General features: G+C 41.1%; 1 protein-coding gene across 1 annotated transcript in view; it reads right to left on the reverse strand.

Moving 5' to 3' along the window:
• Positions 1-3,321: 3,321 nt before the first annotated feature.
• The window catches only part of abcc9 (ATP-binding cassette, sub-family C (CFTR/MRP), member 9), a 268,703-nt gene continuing 250,135 nt past the window's right edge, over positions 3,322-21,889 (reverse strand). Inside the window, 2 exon segments of the mRNA XM_034163302.1 lie at positions 3,322-3,494; positions 13,527-13,589. Of these exon segments, the coding sequence (XP_034019193.1) occupies positions 3,357-3,494; positions 13,527-13,589 (201 nt within the window). The 3' untranslated portion in view covers positions 3,322-3,356.

Here is a 21,889-nt window from a genome sequence, read left to right on the forward strand (position 1 = left end):
TACTCAGCTGAAGAGAGGGGCAGAGCTGTCAACTGATCAGCATCTGGTGGTGAGTTGGATAAGATGGTGAGGGAGGACTTTGGACAGACTTGGTAATCCCAAACAGATAGTGCGGGTGAACTGGGAACATTTGGAGGAGCCCACTGTCCAGCAGATCTTCAATTCACACCTCTGGTGGAGCTTTTTTGGCATCCCTGTGGAGGTTGGGGGCATTGAACCAGAATGGGCACTGTTCAAAGCTTCCATTGCTGAAGCCGCAGTGTGGAGCTGTGGTCTGAAGGTCTTATGTACCTCAAGGGGTGGCAACCCTTGAACACCCTGGTGGACACCGGTTGTCAGAGAAGTCGTCCGACTGAAAAAGGAGTCCTTCCGGGATACATCATCTCAGAGGCCTGAAGGGCAGCAGCCTTTGCTGTGATGGAGGCAAAGCAGCTGGTGTGGGAGGAGTTTGGAGTAACCATGAAGATGTCCTTTGGTCGGCACAAAGGTGCACAAAGGTGCTTCTGTCGGGCCATGAGGCACCTCAGGAGAGGAAAATGGGACTCTGGGAGGATGGGACTCTGTTGACCTCAACTGAGGTTGTAATTGGACAATGGAAGGAACACTTGATCTCCTGCATCAGACTGGAGCACCCTCTATAGTAGCGGTAGAGCTGGAAACTGATGGGGGAATCATCAATTTCCCGGGTGGAAGTCACCGAGGTAGTCAAACAGCTCAGCAGTGGCAAAGGTTGTTGAGAGCCATCCAGAAATGCTGAAGGCTCTGGGTATGGAGGGACTGTCTTAGCTGAGACATCTCTGCCACATTGTGTGGAGGTCTGGGACAGTGCCTAAGGAGTGGCAAACTGGGGTGGTGGTCCTCATATTTAAAAAAAGTAACCAGAGAGTGTGTGTCAATTACAGGGGCATCACACTACTCAGCCTCCCTGGTAAAGTCTACTCCTGGGTGCTGGAAAGGAGGGATCGGCTGATAGTCAAACCTTGGATTAAAGAGGAACAATGTGTGTTCTGTCCTGGCAGTGGAACAACCGACCAGTTCTTCACTCTCACAAGGATCTTAGAGGGGGTCTGGGAGTATGCCCATCCAGTCTACATGTGGCTTCTGGACTTGGAGAAGGCATATGATCGGGTACACTGGGAGATACTGTGGGAGGTGCTGCGGGAGTATGGAGTGAGGGGTCCCTTTCTAAGGCGATCCAATCTCTGCACTCACAAAGTGACAGCTGTGTTCGGGTTCTCGGCATTAAGGTGGACTTGTTTCTGGTGGGGGCTGACCTCCACCAGTGCAGCGCCTTGTCACCAATCCTGTTTGTGATATACATGGACAGGATCTCAAGACGTAGTCGAGGGGAGGAGGGTCTTCACTGCTTTTTGCAGGTGATGTGGTTCTGCTGAGTTCATCAGCCTGTAACCTCCAACACTCACTGGATCCGTTCACAGCAGAGTGTGAAGCAGCTGGGATGAGGATCAGCACCTCTAAATGGTTCTTAGCAGGAAACTGATGGATTGCCTACTCTGAGTAGGGAATGAATTCTTGCCCCATATGAAGCAGTTCAAGTACCTCAGAGTCTTGTTCAGGAGTGAGGGGACATTGGGGCATGAAAATGGCCAGAGAATCAGTGCAGCAGGGACAGTAGTGCATGTGCTCTGCCGTACTGATGTGATGAAAAGGGAGATGAGCCAAAAGGTAAAGCTCTTGATATACTGGTCAATCTTCACTCCTACCCTCACCTATGGGCATAAGGGTTGGGTCATGATCGGAAAAATGAGATTCCGGGTACAAGTGGCCGAAATGGACTTCCTCAGGAGGGTGGCTGGTGTCTCCCTTAGAAATCAATCAATCAATCAATTTTTTTATATAGCGCCAAATCACAACAAACAGTTGCCCCAAGGCGCTTTATATTGTAAGGCAAGGCCATACAATAATTATGTAAAACCCCAACGGTCAAAACGACCCCCTGTGAGCAAGCACTTGGCTACAGTGGGAAGGAAAAACTCCCTTTTAACAGGAAGAAACCTCCAGCAGAACCAGGCTCAGGGAGGGGCAGTCTTCTGCTGGGACTGGTTGGGGCTGAGGGAGAGAACCAGGAAAAAGACATGCTGTGGAGGGGAGCAGAGATCGATCACTAATGATTAAATGCAGAGTGGTGCATACAGAGCAAAAAGAGAAAGAAACAGTGCATCATGGGAACCCCCCAGCAGTCTACGTCTATAGCAGCATAACTAAGGGATGGTTCAGGGTCACCTGATCCAGCCCTAACTATAAGCTTTAGCAAAAAGGAAAGTTTTAAGCCTAATCTTAAAAGTAGAGAGGGTGTCTGTCTCCCTGATCTGAATTGGGAGCTGGTTCCACAGGAGAGGAGCCTGAAAGATGAAGGCTCTGCCTCCCATTCTACTCTTACAAACCCTAGGAACTACAAGTAAGCCTGCAGTCTGAGAGCGAAGCGCTCTATTGGGGTGATATGGTACTACGAGGTCCCTAAGATAAGATGGGACCTGATTATTCAAAACCTTATAAGTAAGAAGAAGAATTTTAAATTCTATTCTAGAATTAACAGGAAGCCAATGAAGAGAGGCCAATAGAAAGGCCAAAGAAATAAGGTGAGAAGCTCAGTCATCCGTGAGGAGCTTGGAGTAGAGACACTGCTCCTTCCCATGGAGAGGAGCCAGCTGAGGTGGTTCAGGCATCTGGTAAGGATGCCCCCTAGGCACCTCCCTAGGGAGGTGTTCCAGGCATGTCCAGCTGGGAGGAGACCCAGGAAAAGACCCAGGTCTAGGTGGAGAGATTATATCTCCACACTGGCCTGGGAACGCCTCAGTATCCCCCAGCCAGAGGTGGTTAATGTGGCCCAGGAAAGGGAAGTTTGGGGTCCCCTGCTGGAGCTGTTGCCCCCACAACCTGGTTCCAGATAAGTGGTTGAAGATGAGTTAGTGAGTGAAATTATGTAAATAACAAGAAATAAAATGGTTGAGTTCTTCCTCTAAAAACTGTTGAGGTCTAAGGTTCTAAAAACATTCTGGACTCACACGCCATTCCAATTCATTATAGAAACTTTGCATAATTTATTACCACCCGTGAAAAATGTCAGCTACCTATTTTATAAACAAGACCCAATCTACAGCTCTTGGATCCCTATGGACAACACGCTAGCATATATATATATATATATATATATATATATATATATATATATATATATATATATATATATATATATTTCTTGAGTACTCAATTAAAGTATGACACATTGCATTAAATGCTGATTGATCATGTTTTTAGATTACACAGAAGGATCCACTGTTAAAGAAGTGCAGTATTGTCTCATTGGGCGTATTGGTTGAAGAAAGACAGAGCTCCTACATGTCAGCTTTGACAAATGATGCAAACATGCCATCCTCCTGCTCCAAAAGAGTCTCAGGTTTGTCATACTCCAAAATGTTCCCTCGTTTCATCACAATGACCAGATCGGCTGTTAGGATGGTGTGGACACGGTGCTGGAGACACAGACAGATGGGACACAAAACAAAAACACAAACATGTCTTAAAGACAATAAAAGATACAAGCACATAGAAATTACGACAACTTTGCAGGGAAGTTATTAATGAGAAATGTGTAACATAAACTGTCAGAATTTCCAATATCAACATTTAATCTGGGAATATGGTCGTGAAAAACTGTATTTCCAAATGATTTACAACAGTCCAATAATATCACTTTCAACTGTTTAGCCTTTATTATTGACAGTTTTCAGTATTGAAGTTCATTTCACAGACTGCTCCTAATCTGGTATTTCCATCCTTAAATCAGTGGTCAAGTTCTTTTGGTGGTAACCATTTACAGCTGGGTGAAATGGAAATATGTCATTGGAGTGTCTTGTCCAAGGTGACACTCAACCTGGAACCCAACCCTGGTCTATATTTTGTTCATCCAACTCCCATCCCTCAAAGCCATCTGCAATTAAGAGAAACTTATGTTGACTGGTCAATTCCTGTAGAAAAATATTAAATCAGCGAGGACCAATTGGTTGAGTCACAAGTTATTCATAATTTGTGTCAGACTGAAACTCCATTTCCAAATTTGGCATGAGGGTGGATTTTCCTGTAGTTATGCAGATGATAAGACACGTTATACTCAAAAATGTGACGGTTTAGTGTAGCACTCAACGGCAATGTAGGTCAGCCAATAACATCAAATGATATGAACCTTTCACAAACATAAGTATATGTGTTATTTTTTTTTACTGAATAAACAATGCAGAAGAACACTTTGGCTGTTGGAAATGGTGTCATTACATAGTTTGTCCAGCAGTGGGAACTCTAGTGGCACTGATTATACTGCTAAGTATAGCTGGGACACCATTACCCATTGATCACATGAGCTACAAGAAACAGCAGCAACATAATCAGCTGCCATTAATTTTCAGAACAGAGTGGACATTTAACAGCAACAAAAGACAAGATGTTGCTATACTGCCAGCAAGGCAGAGCAAAAGAGTTGACAAGTCAACTTTATGCAAATACTGAGCAATGGGACAAGGCAATTGGCAATCAGAATTAAGGCAGCATGATATATGTTGGGTGACTGTTGGTTATATTTATAGTTATTTAAAATAAAGTTCATGTTGACGCTGTAAAACATCAAGTCTCAATTACCTTTCTTTGTCATAAGGGTTTGAGTAAGAAATGTGAGGTATTATTGCCATTTTGTAATGTACGAGGTCTGTCAATAAAGTATAGGTCTGTTTTATTTTTTTCAAAAACTATATGGATTTCATTCATATGTTTTTACGTCAGACATGCTTGAACCCTCGTGCGCATGCGTGAGTTTTTCCACGCCTGTCGGTGACGTCGGCTCGCAGCCGCCGCGACGCTCCGCCACAGGAAAAACACCTCTGTTGGAAGCCTTAAGGACAAGTTGGAACATGTCCAGCTGTTAAACAATTTCTCATATACTCACTCCACTGAAAGCCATCAAAAGCCGCCTGGATTTTACAAATGGTTATCAACACGGCGTCCCGACGCGTGGACCCATCCGCACGTCTTTCATTAAAAAAAATCTCCTTTAACAGTGGAATATCTGGATAAAATGCTGAAACCGACTTCTTCTGAAACTTCTCTGTTCTCTCACTACGTCCTGGATCAATAGAGCCTGAAATGTGGAGGTTTTCAGCTTGAAACAGGCTGACGACGGCGCCTGGGACCGCTGCACAACGTCTCGCTCCGTGGGAAGTCCTTAAAGCGACAGTATCACCTCAAAATCTCTCATCAGCCGTTAAAATTTTTACGGAAAACCAGCTTAATTTTTCGAACCGTGTCCACTTCGATGTGTCTCACAGGTTTCGAAAAAATTTTGATCAAACAAAGCGCCAGTCTCTCAGCAACTTCTCAGACAAAGGAATTCCGACGAGGGGCTGGACGACTCCTCCCACAAGGAGTGCTCACAGGCGAATGACGTCACCGACAGGCATGGAAAAACTCACGCATGCGCACGAGGGTTCAAGCATGTCTGACGTAAAAACATATGAATGAAATCCATATAGTTTTTGAAAAAAATAAAAAAGGACCTATACTTTATTGACAGCCCTCGTATATTGGCAGATATACGGGTATTGTAAGTAATTTACTCACCAATATTGGTTTAAGAATGGTTGAATGTGACATAGTTACACTTAACATTGGAGCCTAAAAGTTCTGTCTTCCAGGAAAATAAGCACTTGCAGCAAGAATTACCTTCAGATATCTCATAAAAAAGTGAAACCAAAGTTCACATCATGCCAACAATCATTTCTTTTATCTCTTATGTGCAAGTTTCATCAAACTGAGCCATGGGCATGTAAATCTATACATACGCCTAAAAGGATCCAAAACATCTCTCCACAAATGCAAGTTTCCTGGAGAAAAAGTTTTCTTAAACATTAATCAGAACTTGATTAAATGATATGACAATGATGGAAAAGAATTTGACATTCATCTAATTAGCATTCAACGTCAGCCATTTAATTAACAGCAGACTATGAGCAACACTACCACATGTATTATGTGTAGGTCACATTTCACATGCTCCTCAAAAAACATTCAGCACTTTTGCTTTTGCATCACTTTTGCAAAAGTACTTCTGTGTTGGCCTCACTTCATTGGGTGCCTGTATATTTTATGATCCATTTTAAAATTCTTATGTTTGTTTTTAAATCTATTCACAGTGTTGCGCCACCTTACCTCTCTGAGCTTCTTCATCATTACATACTGTGTCGGCATCTCAGGCCAGCTGACTAGCTGCTCCTGGAAGTACCAACATCCAGAAGAAAGCTCAGAGGGGCCAGGCCTTTCTCTATTGTTGCTCCTAAATTGTGGAACAGCTTGCCCTTGCATGTTAGAAAGTCTACTTTTAAAGTTCCTTTAAAAACCCATTTTTTCTCCTTGGTTTTCAGCCACAGTGAGGCTTAGTTTTAATTCTAATTAATAGTTCTTATTAATTTATTTAAATATATGTTTTAATGTTTTAATGTACAGCACTTTGTGCCAGCAGTGGTTGTGCTAAAGTGCTTTATAAATAAAGTTGGTATTGTGTGGTACCAACCAGATTGTCAGTGGCTATAAGTCTTCAGCAAACCCAGACTCAAACTCCGCAATGAAAAAGGAAAATCTCTGAAATTTGTGGAAACATGACAGAAAAAAAACAGAGGAGAAAGTACAGCTGGGCCAAAGTGGGCTGGACCAGGCCAGGTCTACTTGTGAGTCCTCACTAGTACACCAAAGAGGCTGTCCTCTTGTGCTAGCAGATTGGGACCAGAATCACATTCCACCAGGATCCCTGAGGAGAAGACCAACACTTGCTCTGCGTCCAAGATAGAGGACACTCGGTGCTGGTGGCAAGACAATGGGACAGAGAGGAGGACAGGGGGAAATAATGGAGAAAGCAATGAGGATGGAGGAAAAATGTACAGAAAAGTGAAAACAGTAATAAAGAACAACAACAGAAATCAAGATGCAAACGTAACAGCACATGAAAGATAAAATGAAAAAGGAGGGTGAGCATATTGGGTAAATTAAGGAAATGCATATGGAAATAATTAGAAAGGCATTATTTAATTTAAAAAATGATCGAGGAAAGGGTAAACAACAGGTGGCACAGGACAAGACAGTTCCACATAGAAAGAAACAAGAGAAAAGACAGATAAATGAAAAGACAAGTGCAAGACAATTGATTTATATTAAGCATGTGTTTAGAAGGTACCATATTTTCCAGAGTATAAGTCACACCAGAGTATAAGTAGTACCTGTCAAATAATGCCTCAAAAAAAGAAAAATAAATATACTGGAGTGCAAGTCACGCGATTTTTCTACATGTGGAAAAAAGCTTTTCAACACAGAGTTTCCCTGGACAGGAAGGGCCAGGAACTCATTAGCACACATGCACACCACAGTATGTGCTGTTTCTTAATATGAAGACTTTTATAATCCAAAAACAAACAGGATGAACAAATACATTTGCGCTGGACAACATACTGGACATTATTTGTCACAATTAGGGCAAAAGGAATCATCAGATGCACACAGACGGAAAAATGAATAGTGGGTTTATGCATGAAGCCCTCAGCCTAAGGTGTGCAACAAAAGGACTTAAATTAAAAAAATAAGCAAAATGGACAAATAAATATGCGATGGACAACGTATTGGATATTATTTACACAGATGAACACACTGGCCCACTGCATTGGAAAGACAACAATAAAAATGTAAGTAAATTTGATTTTTTTTTTTTTAATAGCTCTTTAATTTGGGAATTTTGTGGATTGCTGTAGTTTACTTTTTTCATTGGTATTTATTCTTTTATCAATCAATCAATCAACTTTTTTCTTATATAGCGCCAAATCACAACAAACAGTTGCCCCAAGGCGCTCCATATTGCAAGGCAAGGCCATACAATAATTATGAAAAACCCCAACGGTCAAAACGACCCCCTATGAGCAAGCACTTGGCAACAGTGGGAAGGAAAAACTCCCTTTTAACAGGAAGAAACCTCCAGCAGAACCAGGCTCAGGGAGGGGCAGTCTTCTGCTGAGACTGGTTGGGGCTGAGGGAAAAAACCAGGAAAAGGACATGCCATGAAGGGGGGCAGAGATCGATCACTAATGATTAAATGCAGAGTGATGCATACGGAGCAAAAAGAGAAAGAAACAGTGCATCATGGGAACCCCCCCACAATCTACGTCTAAAGCAGCATAACCAAGGGATGGTCCAGGGTCACCTGATCCAGCCCTAACTATAAGCCTTAGCGAAAAGGAAAGTTTTAAGCCTAATCTTAAAAGTAGAGAGGGTATCTGTCTCCCTGATCTGAATTGGGAGCTGGTTCCACAGGAGAGGAGCCTGAAAGCTGAAGGCTCTGCCTCCCATTCTACTCTTACAAACCCTAGGAACTACAAGTAAGCCCGCAGTCTGAGAACGAAGCGCTCTAATGGGGTAATATGATACTACGAGGTCCCTAAGATAAGATGGGACCTGATTATTCAAAACCTTATAAGTAAGAAGAAGAATTTTAAATTCTATTCTAGAATTAACAGGAAGCCAATGAAGAGAGGCCAACACGGGTGAGATATGCTCTCTCCTGCTAGTCCCCGTCAGTACTCTAGCTGCAGCATTCTGAACCAACTGAAGGCTTTTTAGGGAACTTTTAGGACAACCTGATAATAATGAATTACAATAGTCCAGCCTAGAGGAAATAAATGCATGAATTAGTTTTTCAGCATCACTCTGAGACAAGACCTTTCTGATTTTAGAGATATTGCGTAAATGCAAAAAGGCAGTCCTACATATTTGTTTAATATGCGCTTTGAATGACATATCCTGATCAAAAATGACTCCAAGATTTCTCACAGTATTACTAGAGATCAGGGAAATGCCATCCAGAGTAACGATCTGGTTAGACACCATGCTTCTAAGATTTGTGGGGCCAAGTACAATAACTTCAGTTTTATCTGAGTTTAAAAGCAGGAAATTAGAGGTCATCCATGTCTTTATGTCTGTAAGACAATCCTGCAGTTTAGCTAATTGGTGTGTATCCTCTGGCTTCATGGATAGATAAAGCTGGGTATCATCTGCGTAACAATGAAAATTTAAGCAATACCGTCTAATAATACTGCCTAAGGGAAGCATGTATAAAGTGAATAAAATTGGTCCTAGCACAGAACCTTGTGGAACTCCATAATTAACTTTAGTCTGTGAAGAAGATTCCCCATTTACATGAACAAACTGTAATCTATTAGACAAATATGATTCAAACCACTGCAGCGCAGTGCCTTTAATACCTATGACATGCTCTAACCTCTGTAATAAAATTTTATGGTCAACAGTATCAAAAGCAGCACTGAGGTCCAACAGAACAAGCACAGAGATAAGTCCACTGTCCGAAGCCATAAGAAGATCATTTGTAACCTTCACTAATGCTGTTTCTGTACTATGATGAATTCTAAAACCTGACTGAAACTCTTCAAATAGACCATTCCTCTGCAGGTGATCAGTTAGCTGTTTTACAACTACCCTCTCAAGAATCTTTGAGAGAAAAGGAAGGTTGGAAATTGGCCTATAATTAGCTGAGATAGCTGGGTCAAGTGATGGCTTTTTAAGTAATGGTTTAATTACTGCCACCTTAAAGGCCTGTGGTACATAACCAACTAACAAAGATAGATTGATCATATTTAAGATTGAAGCATTAAATAATGGTAGGACTTCCTTGAGCAGCCTGGTAGGAATGGGGTCCAATAAACATGCCGATGGTTTGGACGAAGCAACCAATGAAAATAACTCAGACAGAACAACCGGAGAGAAAGAGTCTAACCAAATACCGGCATCACTGAAAGCAGCCAAAGATAACGATACATCTTTGGGATGGTTATGAGTAATTTTTTCTCTAATAGTCAAAATTTTGTTAGCAAAGAAAGTCATGAAGTCATTACTAGTTAAAGTTAATGGAATACTCAGCTCAATAGAGCTCTGACTCTTTGTCAGCCTAGCTACAGTGCTGAAAAGAAACCTGAGGTTATACTTATTTTCTTCAATTAGTGATGAGTAGAAAGATGTCCTAGCTTTACGGAGGGCTTTTTTATAGAGCAACAAACTCTTTTTCCAGGCTAAGTGAAGATCTTCTAAATTAGTGAGACGCCATTTCCTCTCCAACTTACGGGTTATCTGCTTTAAGCTACGAGTTTGTGAGTTATACCACGGAGTCAGACACTTCTGATTTAAAGCTCTCTTTTTCAGAGGAGCTACAGCATCCAAAGTTGTCTTCAAAGAGGATGTAAAACTATTGACGAGATACTCTAACTCCCTTACAGAGTTTAGGTAGCTACTCTGCTCTGTGTTGGTATATGACATTAGAGAACATAACGAAGGAATCATATCCTTAAACCTAGTTACAGCGCTTTCTGAAAGACTTCTAGTGTAATGAAACTTATTCCCCACTGCAGGGTAGTCCATCAGGGTAAATGTAAATGTTATTAAAAAATGATCAGACAGAAGGGAGTTTTCAGGGAATACTGTTAAGTCTTCTATTTCCATACCATAAGTCAGAACAAGATCTAAGATATGATTAAAGTGGTGGGTGGACTCATTTACTTTTTGAGCAAAGCCGATAGAGTCTAATAATAGATTAAATGCAGTGTTGAGGCTGTCATTCTCAGCATCTGTGTGGATATTAAAATCGCCCACTATAATTATCTTATCTGAGCTAAGCACTAAGTCAGACAAAAGGTCTGAAAATTCACAGAGAAACTCACAGTAACGACCAGGTGGACGATAGATAATAACAAATAAAACTGGTTTTTGGGACTTCCAATTTGGATGGACAAGACTAAGAGTCAAGCTTTCAAATTAATTAAAGCTCTGTCTAGGTTTTTGATTAATTAATAAGCTGGAATGGAAGATTGCTGCTAATCCTCCGCCACGGCCCGTGCTACGAGCATTCTGACAGTTAGTGTGACTCGGGGGTGTTGACTCATTTAAACTAACATATTCATCCTGCTGTAACCAGGTTTCTGTTAGGCAGAATAAATCAATACGTTGATCAATTATTATATCATTTACCAACAGGGACTTAGAAGAGAGAGACCTAATGTTTAATAGACCACATTTAACTGTTTTAGTCTGTGGTGCAATTGAAGGTGCTATATTATTTTTTCTTTTTGAATTTTTATGCTTAAATAGATTTTTGCTGGTTATTGGTGGTCTGGGACTTAATTTTGTTTAGTGCTTTGATTTCCAGGAAAACACTATATAAATAGTTATTATTATTATTGTCATTATTAACAAATGCATAACTTTTTGTTATACCACGGTCAGTGAGAATTCCATGTTTAACTGGCGTGCATTATTTTCGTGTATATGCACACGTAGTTCGGCGAGTTAAGTCACTGTAATATCACTCTGCTCTGGTCGTCACCATAGTAATGCGCAAATCAGTTGCCACAGATTAGCTGTGTTTTGACAGGCAAATGACAGAAACGCAATAAAACATGGATTTCCAAGTGAATTTTAATATTATTGGCCAAAATAAAATTTTTGGGGAATGGGAAGAGGAGGAGAGCAAACAAGAGCAAAAGCAACGGCATAAAGATTTAACATCGGATGAACTGGACAAGATTGAAGACGGGAAAGAAGAAGAGAACACGAAAAAAGTTAAATAAATATGTGTGTTAGCTCAGTGTGTGGGACCATGGTATAAGCGGATTAAACAACTCAAAGCCATGCATTATATGGTTTGAATGCTCTTCGCGGAGTAACACCACTCCGCTTTGCGTTGTGGTGTTTTAGACTCCACGTCGTGCATTCAAACCGTATAATGCACGGCTTCGAGTTGTTTAATCCTTACTTACTTGTATATAAACTGAACCAGAGTCTAAGTTGCACGACCTCCTAAACTTGTAGGGAATCAATCAATCAATCAATCAATCAATTTTTTTTTTTTATATAGCGCCAAATCACAACAAACAGTTGCCCCAAGGCGCTTTATATTGTAAGGCAAGGCCATACAATAATGATGTAAAACCCCAACGGTCAAAACGACCCCCTGTGAGCAAGCACTTGGCTACAGTGGGAAGGAAAAACTCCCTTTTAACAGGAAGAAACCTCCAGCAGAACCAGGCTCAGGGAGGGGCAGTCTTCTGCTGGGACTGGTTGGGGCTAAGGGAGAGAACCAGGAAAAAGACATGCTGTGGAGGGGAGCAGAGATCGATCACTAATGATTAAATGCAGAGTGATGCATACAGAGCAAAAAGAGAAAGAAACAGTGCATCATGGGAACCCCCCAGCAGTCTACGTCTATAGCAGCATAACTAAGGGATGGTTCAGGGTCACCTGATCCAGCCCTAACTATAAGCTTTAGCAAAAAGGAAAGTTTTAAGCCTAATCTTAAAAGTAGAGAGGGTGTCTGTCTCCCTGATCTGAATTGGGAGCTGGTTCCACAGGAGAGGAGCCTGAAAGCTGAAGGCTCTGCCTCCCATTCTACTCTTACAAACCCTAGGAACTACAAGTAAGCCTGCAGTCTGAGAGCGAAGCGCTCTATTGGGGTGATATGGTACTACGAGGTCCCTAAGATAAGATGGGACCTGATTATTCAAAACCTTATAAGTAAGAAGAAGAATTTTAAATTCTATTCTAGAATTAACAGGAAGCCAATGAAGAGAGGCCAATATGGGTGAGATATGCTCTCTCCTTCTAGTCCCCGTCAGCACTCTAGCTGCAGCATTTTGAATTAACTGAAGGCTTTTTAGGGAACTTTTAGGACAACCTGATAATAATGAATTACAATAGTCCAGCCTAGAGGAAATAAATGCATGAATTAGTTTTTCAGCACCACTCTGAGACAAGACCTTTCTGATTTTAGAGATATTGCGTAAATGCAAAAAAGCAGTCCTACATATTTGTTTAATATGCGCTTTGAATGACATATCCTGATCAAAAATGACTCCAAGATTTCTCACAGACTTGTGAGAAATAAAATAAAAAGAGAAATAAAAAGACTTGTACTCCAGAAAATACGGTATATGTAATTACTGAAGGTCAAAAGTCTATATTTTCAGAGATGGTTAATATGTATGCACCAAGGACAGCCACTGAAGTAAACAATAGTAAAATTGTGTGTAGCACACAGTGAAAATATTCTAAATTGTCTGTACTGACAATGCTCCACATTTTTTATTTTTTTTATTTAACCAGGTTAGTCCCATTGAGATCAGGGCTGATACCAAGACAATTATAAACTTTCCAATTCACCTAACCTGCATGTCTTTAAATGTGGGAGGAAACTGGAGCACCCAGAGGAAACCCACGCAAACACGGGGAGAACATGCAAACTCCACCCAGGAAGGCCACAGATGGGAATCCCATGACCTTCTTGCTGTGAGACAACAGTGCTAACCACTATACCACCGTGCTGCCCATTATGATAGTCAACATAAAATATAAATATAAAATATGTCGCCTGAATGCATCTTGCTTCACATTCAGCATCAACAACAGAATGGAACACTTACTGCGATAGTGACGACTGTTCTGTTGGCAAATGCAGTCATCACAACTTTTTGCAAAATATTCTCCTGTGAAGGAGAAAAAAAATCTGATTATTTGAGTAGTTTGGTGGGGGAGGAGGACTCATCTATTATATGTGACTGCTGGCTTTTTAACCAGCTATAATTTTAATTACATAGTTACCAGTGGTGGGCACAACTAATCAAAAAGTTAGGTTTGATAACCGCTACCGCTAACTGAAAAGTTAGCCTTTATAACACTAAACCGATAAAAAAATTTAGCGGAAGCTACAGCTAACCATTAACCTTTAGTATTGACTCCGGTACACTGTCAGCTACTGGCAAGCCAGTTTTGAGTTCAAGCACTGCCGACGCTTCTGAGTAAAGCAAAGGCGATCACAAACTCAACACAAACAACGAATCAGAGCTTCTGTCTGTGTGCCCTGCCAACTGCTGTAAGGAAGAGTCATTTACATTCAACATACAGTGCCCCAGATGTGTGGCAGGTGACATCAAAGCCAAAGCAGTTTTCACTTATGGTTTCGAAACTAATTCCAGACAGTTCATCGACATTAAGGTCAACTCCGTCATTTTTACAAAGTGAAAATATCACAAATATCTTTTAGTTTTAAAGTAATGCACTAATTCTGAAGGTTTAAGCATTAAAACTCACAGATATCAAAAGGCATTATGGGAAAATGAGCCTCCTCTGATCACTGATTAGTTTATTTTGTAAAAGCCAACACACAAGTTACTGTAACGTGTTTGTTGGTTTATACAAATAAATCTGTATTTGTAAATATGTTTTTTTTTCAATGTAAAAAAAGGCATTTGCAAAACTGAAAATTCTGTTTAAGTGTGATTCAGTGCAACAAATTGCGACCGTGTGACAGTTGGATGCTATTCACACTCCCATCCAGTAGATGGCAGTGTTCTATGGATTTTCACACACCTACTGAATGGTCACACTGTTAGGGTTAGCCATAAAGCTGCTTATAATCCAAGTAGTACCTGATTTTGCCAACTGAGGGATAATTCAAAATATATATAATTGACAATCTGAAACAAGCAGAATTTTGAATTAACTTCAATTCACTGATGGACTAGATGTTTCCATTTTAAAGCTAAAATGTCTGTTAACATTTCTGTTGGTGGTCTCCAAAAAGAATATCTCACCGTGGCCATGTCTATAGATGCTGTGGCTTCATCCATGATGAGGATGCTGCTTTTTCTGACAAATGCTCTGGCCAAGCAGAAAAGCTGTCTTTGGCCCACACTGAAGTTCTCGCCACCTTCTGACACGACTGCATCTGGATACACAAACAAATCAGGTGGAAGGACTCTGAAAGTTGGGCAACTCAAAATGAAAGAAGCAGGTTTGTGTGTTGAATGATCGCATAAAGAGTATTGTTATAGAAGGAATACTAAGCTGAGTACCAAGTCCTCCAGGCAGAGCCTTCACCATATTCTTCAGCTGAGCTATCTCTAGCGCTTCCCAGAGTCGATCATCAGTGCACGTCCTCTCTGGATCCAAATTAAGCCTGCAAGAAAAATGCAAAGTTTATAATCTGTGATGGTGGAACACCAGAAAATACAAAAAGTGTGCCTATATCAACATGAACCTATTTAATAATGAATCGGTGCAAATTACAGCTTTACATTTAAAAAGGTTAAGGATGGATAAATTATGAGATAGGCTCAGTTACTTACTGTTCCCCACCAGAGGTAACAGGAAATAATGTTTTTAACGAGGAAAAAATAATTGATTCATCTTAAAAAGTAATATTTGTTGTGTTGTACAAAAAGCTACAACACAAAGAACAATAATACGTAAGTACTTGAAACAAAAACAAAGGTTCATGATGGAAAATTTGACATGAGTCAGTTATTCATTTTTATCTGTGTCCGGGATGCAATGGCAGCAGAGTTCATCTCACATTTCCCTATCCTCAGCCAAGTCCTGTAACTCTTCCTGGGGGATCCCAAAGCATTCCCAAGCCAGCTGGGAAATATAATTCCTCCAGCGCATCCCGAGGCTTCACCAGGGCCTCCTCCCAGTTGGATTTATATGACAGCTGAGTAGATCCTTGTCAATTGATTGGTGCTTTCTATGTCACGTGACGGATTATTCGTGCCATTTGTGTTGTGTTGCATTTACCATGCAAATTTGGGTGTCGGGAAAGTGTAGTGACACGGACCCACAACAGGGGGCGCAAATGAACGGCCAATAGATGAGCCAAAAGGTAACAATTAATGTTGTGAAATGTGCACAACGAACATACAGACAATCTCAGAATATAATTATAGTCAATCCACAAAGGTGACGTGTGGGCAGGCTTGAGGATAGAAGACGTCTGTCCTGAGAAGAGCCGGAACCACACGATTTCCGCCGCCACAGAACCCGGTGAATACTGGAGCCGCCAAGTCCCGAATTCCCAGGTGATCACCGTCCCCGACTGTCGGATCTGGTACTGCTGGCGAGAACAAAGACAGTCAAGTGTGGGTGTGTGTACACCCAGTAACAACAGCGGTGGGAATGCCACCTCCACCTCTCACTCAATAACTGCAGAGTACTGTAGATTCCTCAGGGGAAAAGAGTGCCTTCAACGCTCTCTCAGCTTTCGCCGACGGAGGTACCAGTACTCCTGCAAACACTCACAATATACAAATATTGCAATCACAAATGGCTGAGGATATTACCTCCAATGAAGTATGATATCTCAGCAACGAGGTGGAGATGACGTCTGGTCTTTATGGAGTGAGAGGACGTTGAGTAGATGGGTGACAGCTGTCAAGAGGTAATGAGTGACAGCTGTCACCCCTGGCTGTGTCCATGGCGGCAGTGCCCTCTCGTGCCTGAAGCCCGCACTTCAGGCAGGGTGCCCTCTGGTGGTGGGCCAGCAGTACCTCCTCTTCTGGCGGCCCACACACAACATTGGGTCCACTTAGGGTGCAAATCTGGTTCCATCCATTTTGAACTATTGCACACTGTGACGCGTTTAGCTAAACATGGCGGAGTTTGTGCTGCTGATGGATGACGATTTGAATGAGCTAATTGGTGGTGCTAATTCTTCTAACAAAAAAAAACAAATCAACTACACCATAAGCTGTCTGGAGGCATGAAGAGTTGTTAGGATGAAAAGGATAAAGTTATGATGAAAAGCTGGACAAATTTCTGACGCGATTTTTTGCTGGACTGAGGAAAGCAGACAGCAGTCTGTACACGAACTCAGTGCACGGCATCACAGACTATATCGTCAGAATAGTCTTTGAACTATTTGAATGATTTTGCAAGTTGACTGAGAACAATTTTAGATTCCTATTTAAAGTTTGTGTTGGACTGTTGACATCAAAGCACCAGTGACGCACACCAAAATATAAGTCACTTTTCTGTTGTTTATGAATGAATAAAATATCAAATGACACAGATCCATTTTAGCCATTATATAAAACAAATAATTAATTTAATTTATTTAGAACCAAATGTCATGTCAAAATTATTCATTTTTTGCCTTACAGATAGCCTGCCTAAAACGTTTTTACAGCTGCACTGATAAAACTCATCATCTCTCCTTCAAGGCCGAAAACTACATTCATTGTTCAGTGAGAGTTTTCATGGGAAACTCGAACAGTTTCATTTACTGGCAAATGTGTAAGTGACTGCTTGCTGTACTGCCCTGCCTTTCTCTGAATGTACAAAAGATCTCCTTCAGAACTGCTGTGTACACACACTTATTCAAAATCCTGCTGTTCTGATTTTGGACTTTGCGTGTGTCTTCGAGGCCTCGAATTAAAAGCCTGTTATTTAATCAGTCAATTTCTTGACTGTTCATTTCCACAAACAGCCTCAGAGTCTAAAGTCCATTTTTGCCTCCACAATTTTGGTGTCAGAAGTGGCATGCTCTCGTGACCATCGTACCAAACTGGGAGGATGGCCAAACAGACCCAGCAGGTAGGGGTCTTCCTGTACCCGGCTTTGATGGAAGGAGGACAGACCGGTTTGGGTTCCTGATGGTCAGTGCAGCATTTCCACGAACCGTGGACATTGTGTCAACAACACAGCACCGGTAAGCAAGGCTGTTCTTTTGTTGTGGAAATTAAAATTGACCGGTTGACAACAGGCATTGTAGGTTAAAATAAGACTTTATTTTAGCTGAGTTTGGGCCCTTGTACAACCCCAATTCCAATGAAGTTGGGACATTGTGTAAAATGTAAATAAAAACAGAATCCAATGATCTGCGAATCCTCTACAACCTATATTCAATTGAATACACCACAAAGACAAGATATTTAATGTTCAAACTGATAAACTTTATTCTTTTTGTGCAAATATTTGCTCATTTTGAAATGGATGCCTGCAACACGTTTCAAAAAAGCTGGGACAGTGGTATGTTTACCACTGTGTTACATCACCTTTCCTTCTAACAACACTCAATAAGCGTTTGGGAACTGAGGACACTAATTGTTGAAGCTTTTAGGTGGAATTCTTTCCCATTCTTGCTTGATGTACGACTTCAGTTCTTCAACAGTCCAGGGTCTCCGTTGTCGTATTTTGCACTTCATAATGCGCCACACATTTTCAATGGGCGACAGGTCTGGACTGCAGGCAGGCCAGTCTTTGAAAGTGTCTCTGAGCTCATTTTATCATACACTCAATGGTCTATCCAATTGTGACACAGAGAGAGTGAGAGTTGTGTGGGAGAAGGAATTGGGAGTAAACACAGATGAGGAAACATGGGATTCAATTTGGTCTAATGCAAACAAGATTTCGATTTGTACACGTGCCAGAGCGATGCAACTTAAAATGATACAGATATTACATATTTCTCTGCACCGAAGGCATTTTTTTCAACCATGCACTCTCCCCTTTGTCTTAAGTGCAAAACTAATGTGGGAACCTTAACTCATTGTTTCTGGTCATGTTATAAAATTCAAACATACTGGTCTGAAATTCTCTGTGAAATAAGGAAAATAATTCATATTAACATTGAAATGGATGCTGTCACCCTGATCCTGGGACTTCCACACAAATGTCTGAAAACATCTGCTGTCAAAAGGCTGTTCAACATTTTAACCTTTGCAGCCAGGAAAAACATTCTGTTGCAGTGGATCAGTGACAAAGTCCCTACTGTAAGCGGTTGGTGCAAGATCATTTCCGAGATGATTCCCCTTGAATATCTTACCAGCATCATCCACAGTAACGCAGACCAGTTCTACAGAGTGTGATGCCCATATTTGGACTACATAGGATCGGACCTCTCCCATGTCATTTTAAAAGGACTCTAATGCAAGTAAATCTTGTTTTATAAATATGTGTTATTCACAGTGCAAATACAACCCACCACTACTTCCTGTATTTTATTTTTCATTATTAAGAGCTGTAATATTTTATTTATCTGGTTTGTTTGGTGTCTGTTGACACAGTTGTTTGTTTTATGAAAATGTCAATAAAAATAATGGGAAAAAACTCTACAGTCTAAAAATATCTTGATGATGATAATACTGAAGACGCAATAAGTGGAAGTTCTTTGGTGTGAAAGCAAGAAAAGCAGCTGAGCACTTGAGAACACCAAAGGAGTTCAGGATCATTTAGTGTCTGCAGTGTCAAATTCAAATACCTTTTAATTTGCAAAAGAAAAAAATCATAAGAATTCTATAGTATTCAAAAATACAAGTGTTGTCGTGTAAGTTTTGAATGGTATAAATCTTTTTAATCTCCAGGATGTTTAAGATGCAACCAAGATGTGTTCCTTTTCTCTGTATTCTATTATGAATATGGCTGCATTAACAAGTAGTGGTTGCCATGGTAGCCACCAGACCTTTTCCAAAGCCTACCAATCTGGAGGCCCACAGAAATGCATAGCAGAACATCATATTAGACAAGAGCATTTGGTTCTTCACAGACTACCAGTTAACAATGCCTGATCTCAGATCAGTGTGAAACATTCACTGCTGCCCATCGTCGCGACCAGGATATCTGTTCAAACAAACAGCACAAGCTCTTTGTATGTTTATACTACAAGTTGATAAAGTGACTGTTTGTTATAAAAGACAAAGGCTATGTATATGACAGAGACAGAGTCAGACAGCGATCTATGCAGGGACGACCTCTGCAGCCTGTGACGTCTGTGACGGCGTCACATTGGGTGTCAGCCAGAGTTCCCACTGTTTCCATCCACTGACCCCACAGCTGGAACTCCATGTGACCATGTTAAAGTCTCACTAAAATCTTAAATACGTCGCTCATGTTCCCACCTGAAGGTTTTTATTTACTCTGCATATTATTATACTGCATATATGCTGTGCTGCACTAATTGATTGCACATTATATATATATATATATATATATATATATATATATATATATATATATATATATATATATATATATATATATATATACACAAGGTCTATTAGAAAAGTATCTGAGCTTATTATTTTTTCAAAAACCATATGGATTTGAATCACGTGTGATTGCGTCAGACAAGCTTGAACCCTCGTGCGCATGCATGAGTTTTTTCATGCCTGTCGGTTGCGTCATTCGCCTGTGAGCAGGCTTTGAGTGAAGAGTGGTCCACCCCTCTCGTCGTCGTTTCATTGCCAGGAAATGGCTGAATGATTTGGGCTTTTTTTTCCATCAGAATTTTTTCTGATGGAAAAAAAGCCTCCGCTCCTCTTTCCATGACAAAAACTCCTGTAACAGTGGAATGTGCCGTTCATTTCCAAACTGGACGCTGTGTTTTATCCGGGACGTCGTCTGACTAGCACAGGAATTGTGAAAAGACGTGGACATCAGCACTTTTCGGCACACTGAGACAGATGTGCGGAGGAATTCTGCGCGTCGCGGCGGGTGCCGCATGGCGCAAAGCAACACCGTGATGAAGCCTCACGGGACATGTTCTGGCATGTCCAGGCACATCCACAATCTCTCGGATAATCACTCGATGGAAAAACCACCGACAGCTGTCTGAACGCCATCTCAAAGCCATCCTGTGAGACCAAAACGGAGGTGGTTTTGTCTCGCTCCAGTAGCGAATCCATCGTGATGCGCAAAGCCTTCCGCTCGGCTTTCCATGACAAAATCTCTTGTTAAAAGTGAAATCTGCCGGAAAATGGTTGATGTCCAGCTCTTGTGATAACCAGAGAAATGGCACACGATGGTCACGGATCCAGACAGTCATCCATTTAGAAATGAAATGGTCGTTCAGCCTGTCGATGGCGGCTTCGGAGCGCGGCCGCCCCACAGCCGCTGGGGGCCGTCCTTAAAGCAACAGTAACACTCCTTATTCTCTACCAAGCCCGTAACATTTTCACCGAAAGCCAGATAAATTTTTCTAATGGTTTCCAGCTGCCTGTCTCTAACAGTTTCTGAAAAAATTCTGATGGAAAAAAAACCCAGATCATTCCGCCATTCCTGGCAATGAAACAACGCGAGAGGGGTGGACCACTCCTCACTCAAAGCCTGCTCACAGGCAAATGACGCAACCGACAGGCGTGAAAAAACTCACGCATGCGCACAAGGGTTCACACTTGTCTGACGCAATCACACGTGATTCAAATCCATATGGTTTTTGAAAAAAATAATAAGGTCGGATACTTTTCTAATAGACCTCATATATATATTTGTACGACTTATCCTTTACTTGTGTTTATTCCATTTTAGTAAATTCTCTCTCTCTCTTGTAAGTTCTAGTTTTGGAGTATTATAAAGAACCCAATTTCCCTTCCCTTCAATAATACATTTCTGATTCTGATCTTTAATCCATTAGTTTAGTCAAATATATCAGGAAAATACCGAACTAGACAAATTTATAATGTAAATACATTTTTTTCCAGTGTTGCACAAAGATGGCCAACTTTAATAAATCATAAAGTATGCCTATTCAAATGAACAAAAGCCTGATTTTGTTTTTTTGTTTGTTTTTGTTTGTTTGTTTGTTTTTTTGGGGGGGAGGTTAAAACCTAACAAAAACTAGTTATTGTTAACAACCTAACAACAACTGGCCCATCAGCACATCTCTAAAATAGCCATCTATCTGCTGCCAGGTGATACGTGGGCATCTCCTTGGCCTTCTCCAGCTTCTGGGGTCCTGAACACTTAGGCACGTGTGTGCTGGATCACAGAGATGCAGGCCACAAGGGCAAAATGTGGTGGGCTGATGCTCAATGTAAGTGATACTCCTCATCCTAGTCTCCTTTAGTAGCGCTTGTTTGATACAAGTCATTGTAGCGGTACCCAAGGATCCTTCAGTGACACCTAGCACCCTTAGGTCACTGCTTATACTGCTACATGAAATAAGTAGTTTGTTTAGACTATATTTATCTTCTTCAATGTAAAATTATTTGATAGCCAGAAGCTTTCCAGTAGT

This window comes from Thalassophryne amazonica, chromosome 22 (genome assembly GCF_902500255.1).
Source record: "Thalassophryne amazonica chromosome 22, fThaAma1.1, whole genome shotgun sequence".
Lineage (NCBI taxonomy): Eukaryota > Metazoa > Chordata > Actinopteri > Batrachoidiformes > Batrachoididae > Thalassophryne > Thalassophryne amazonica.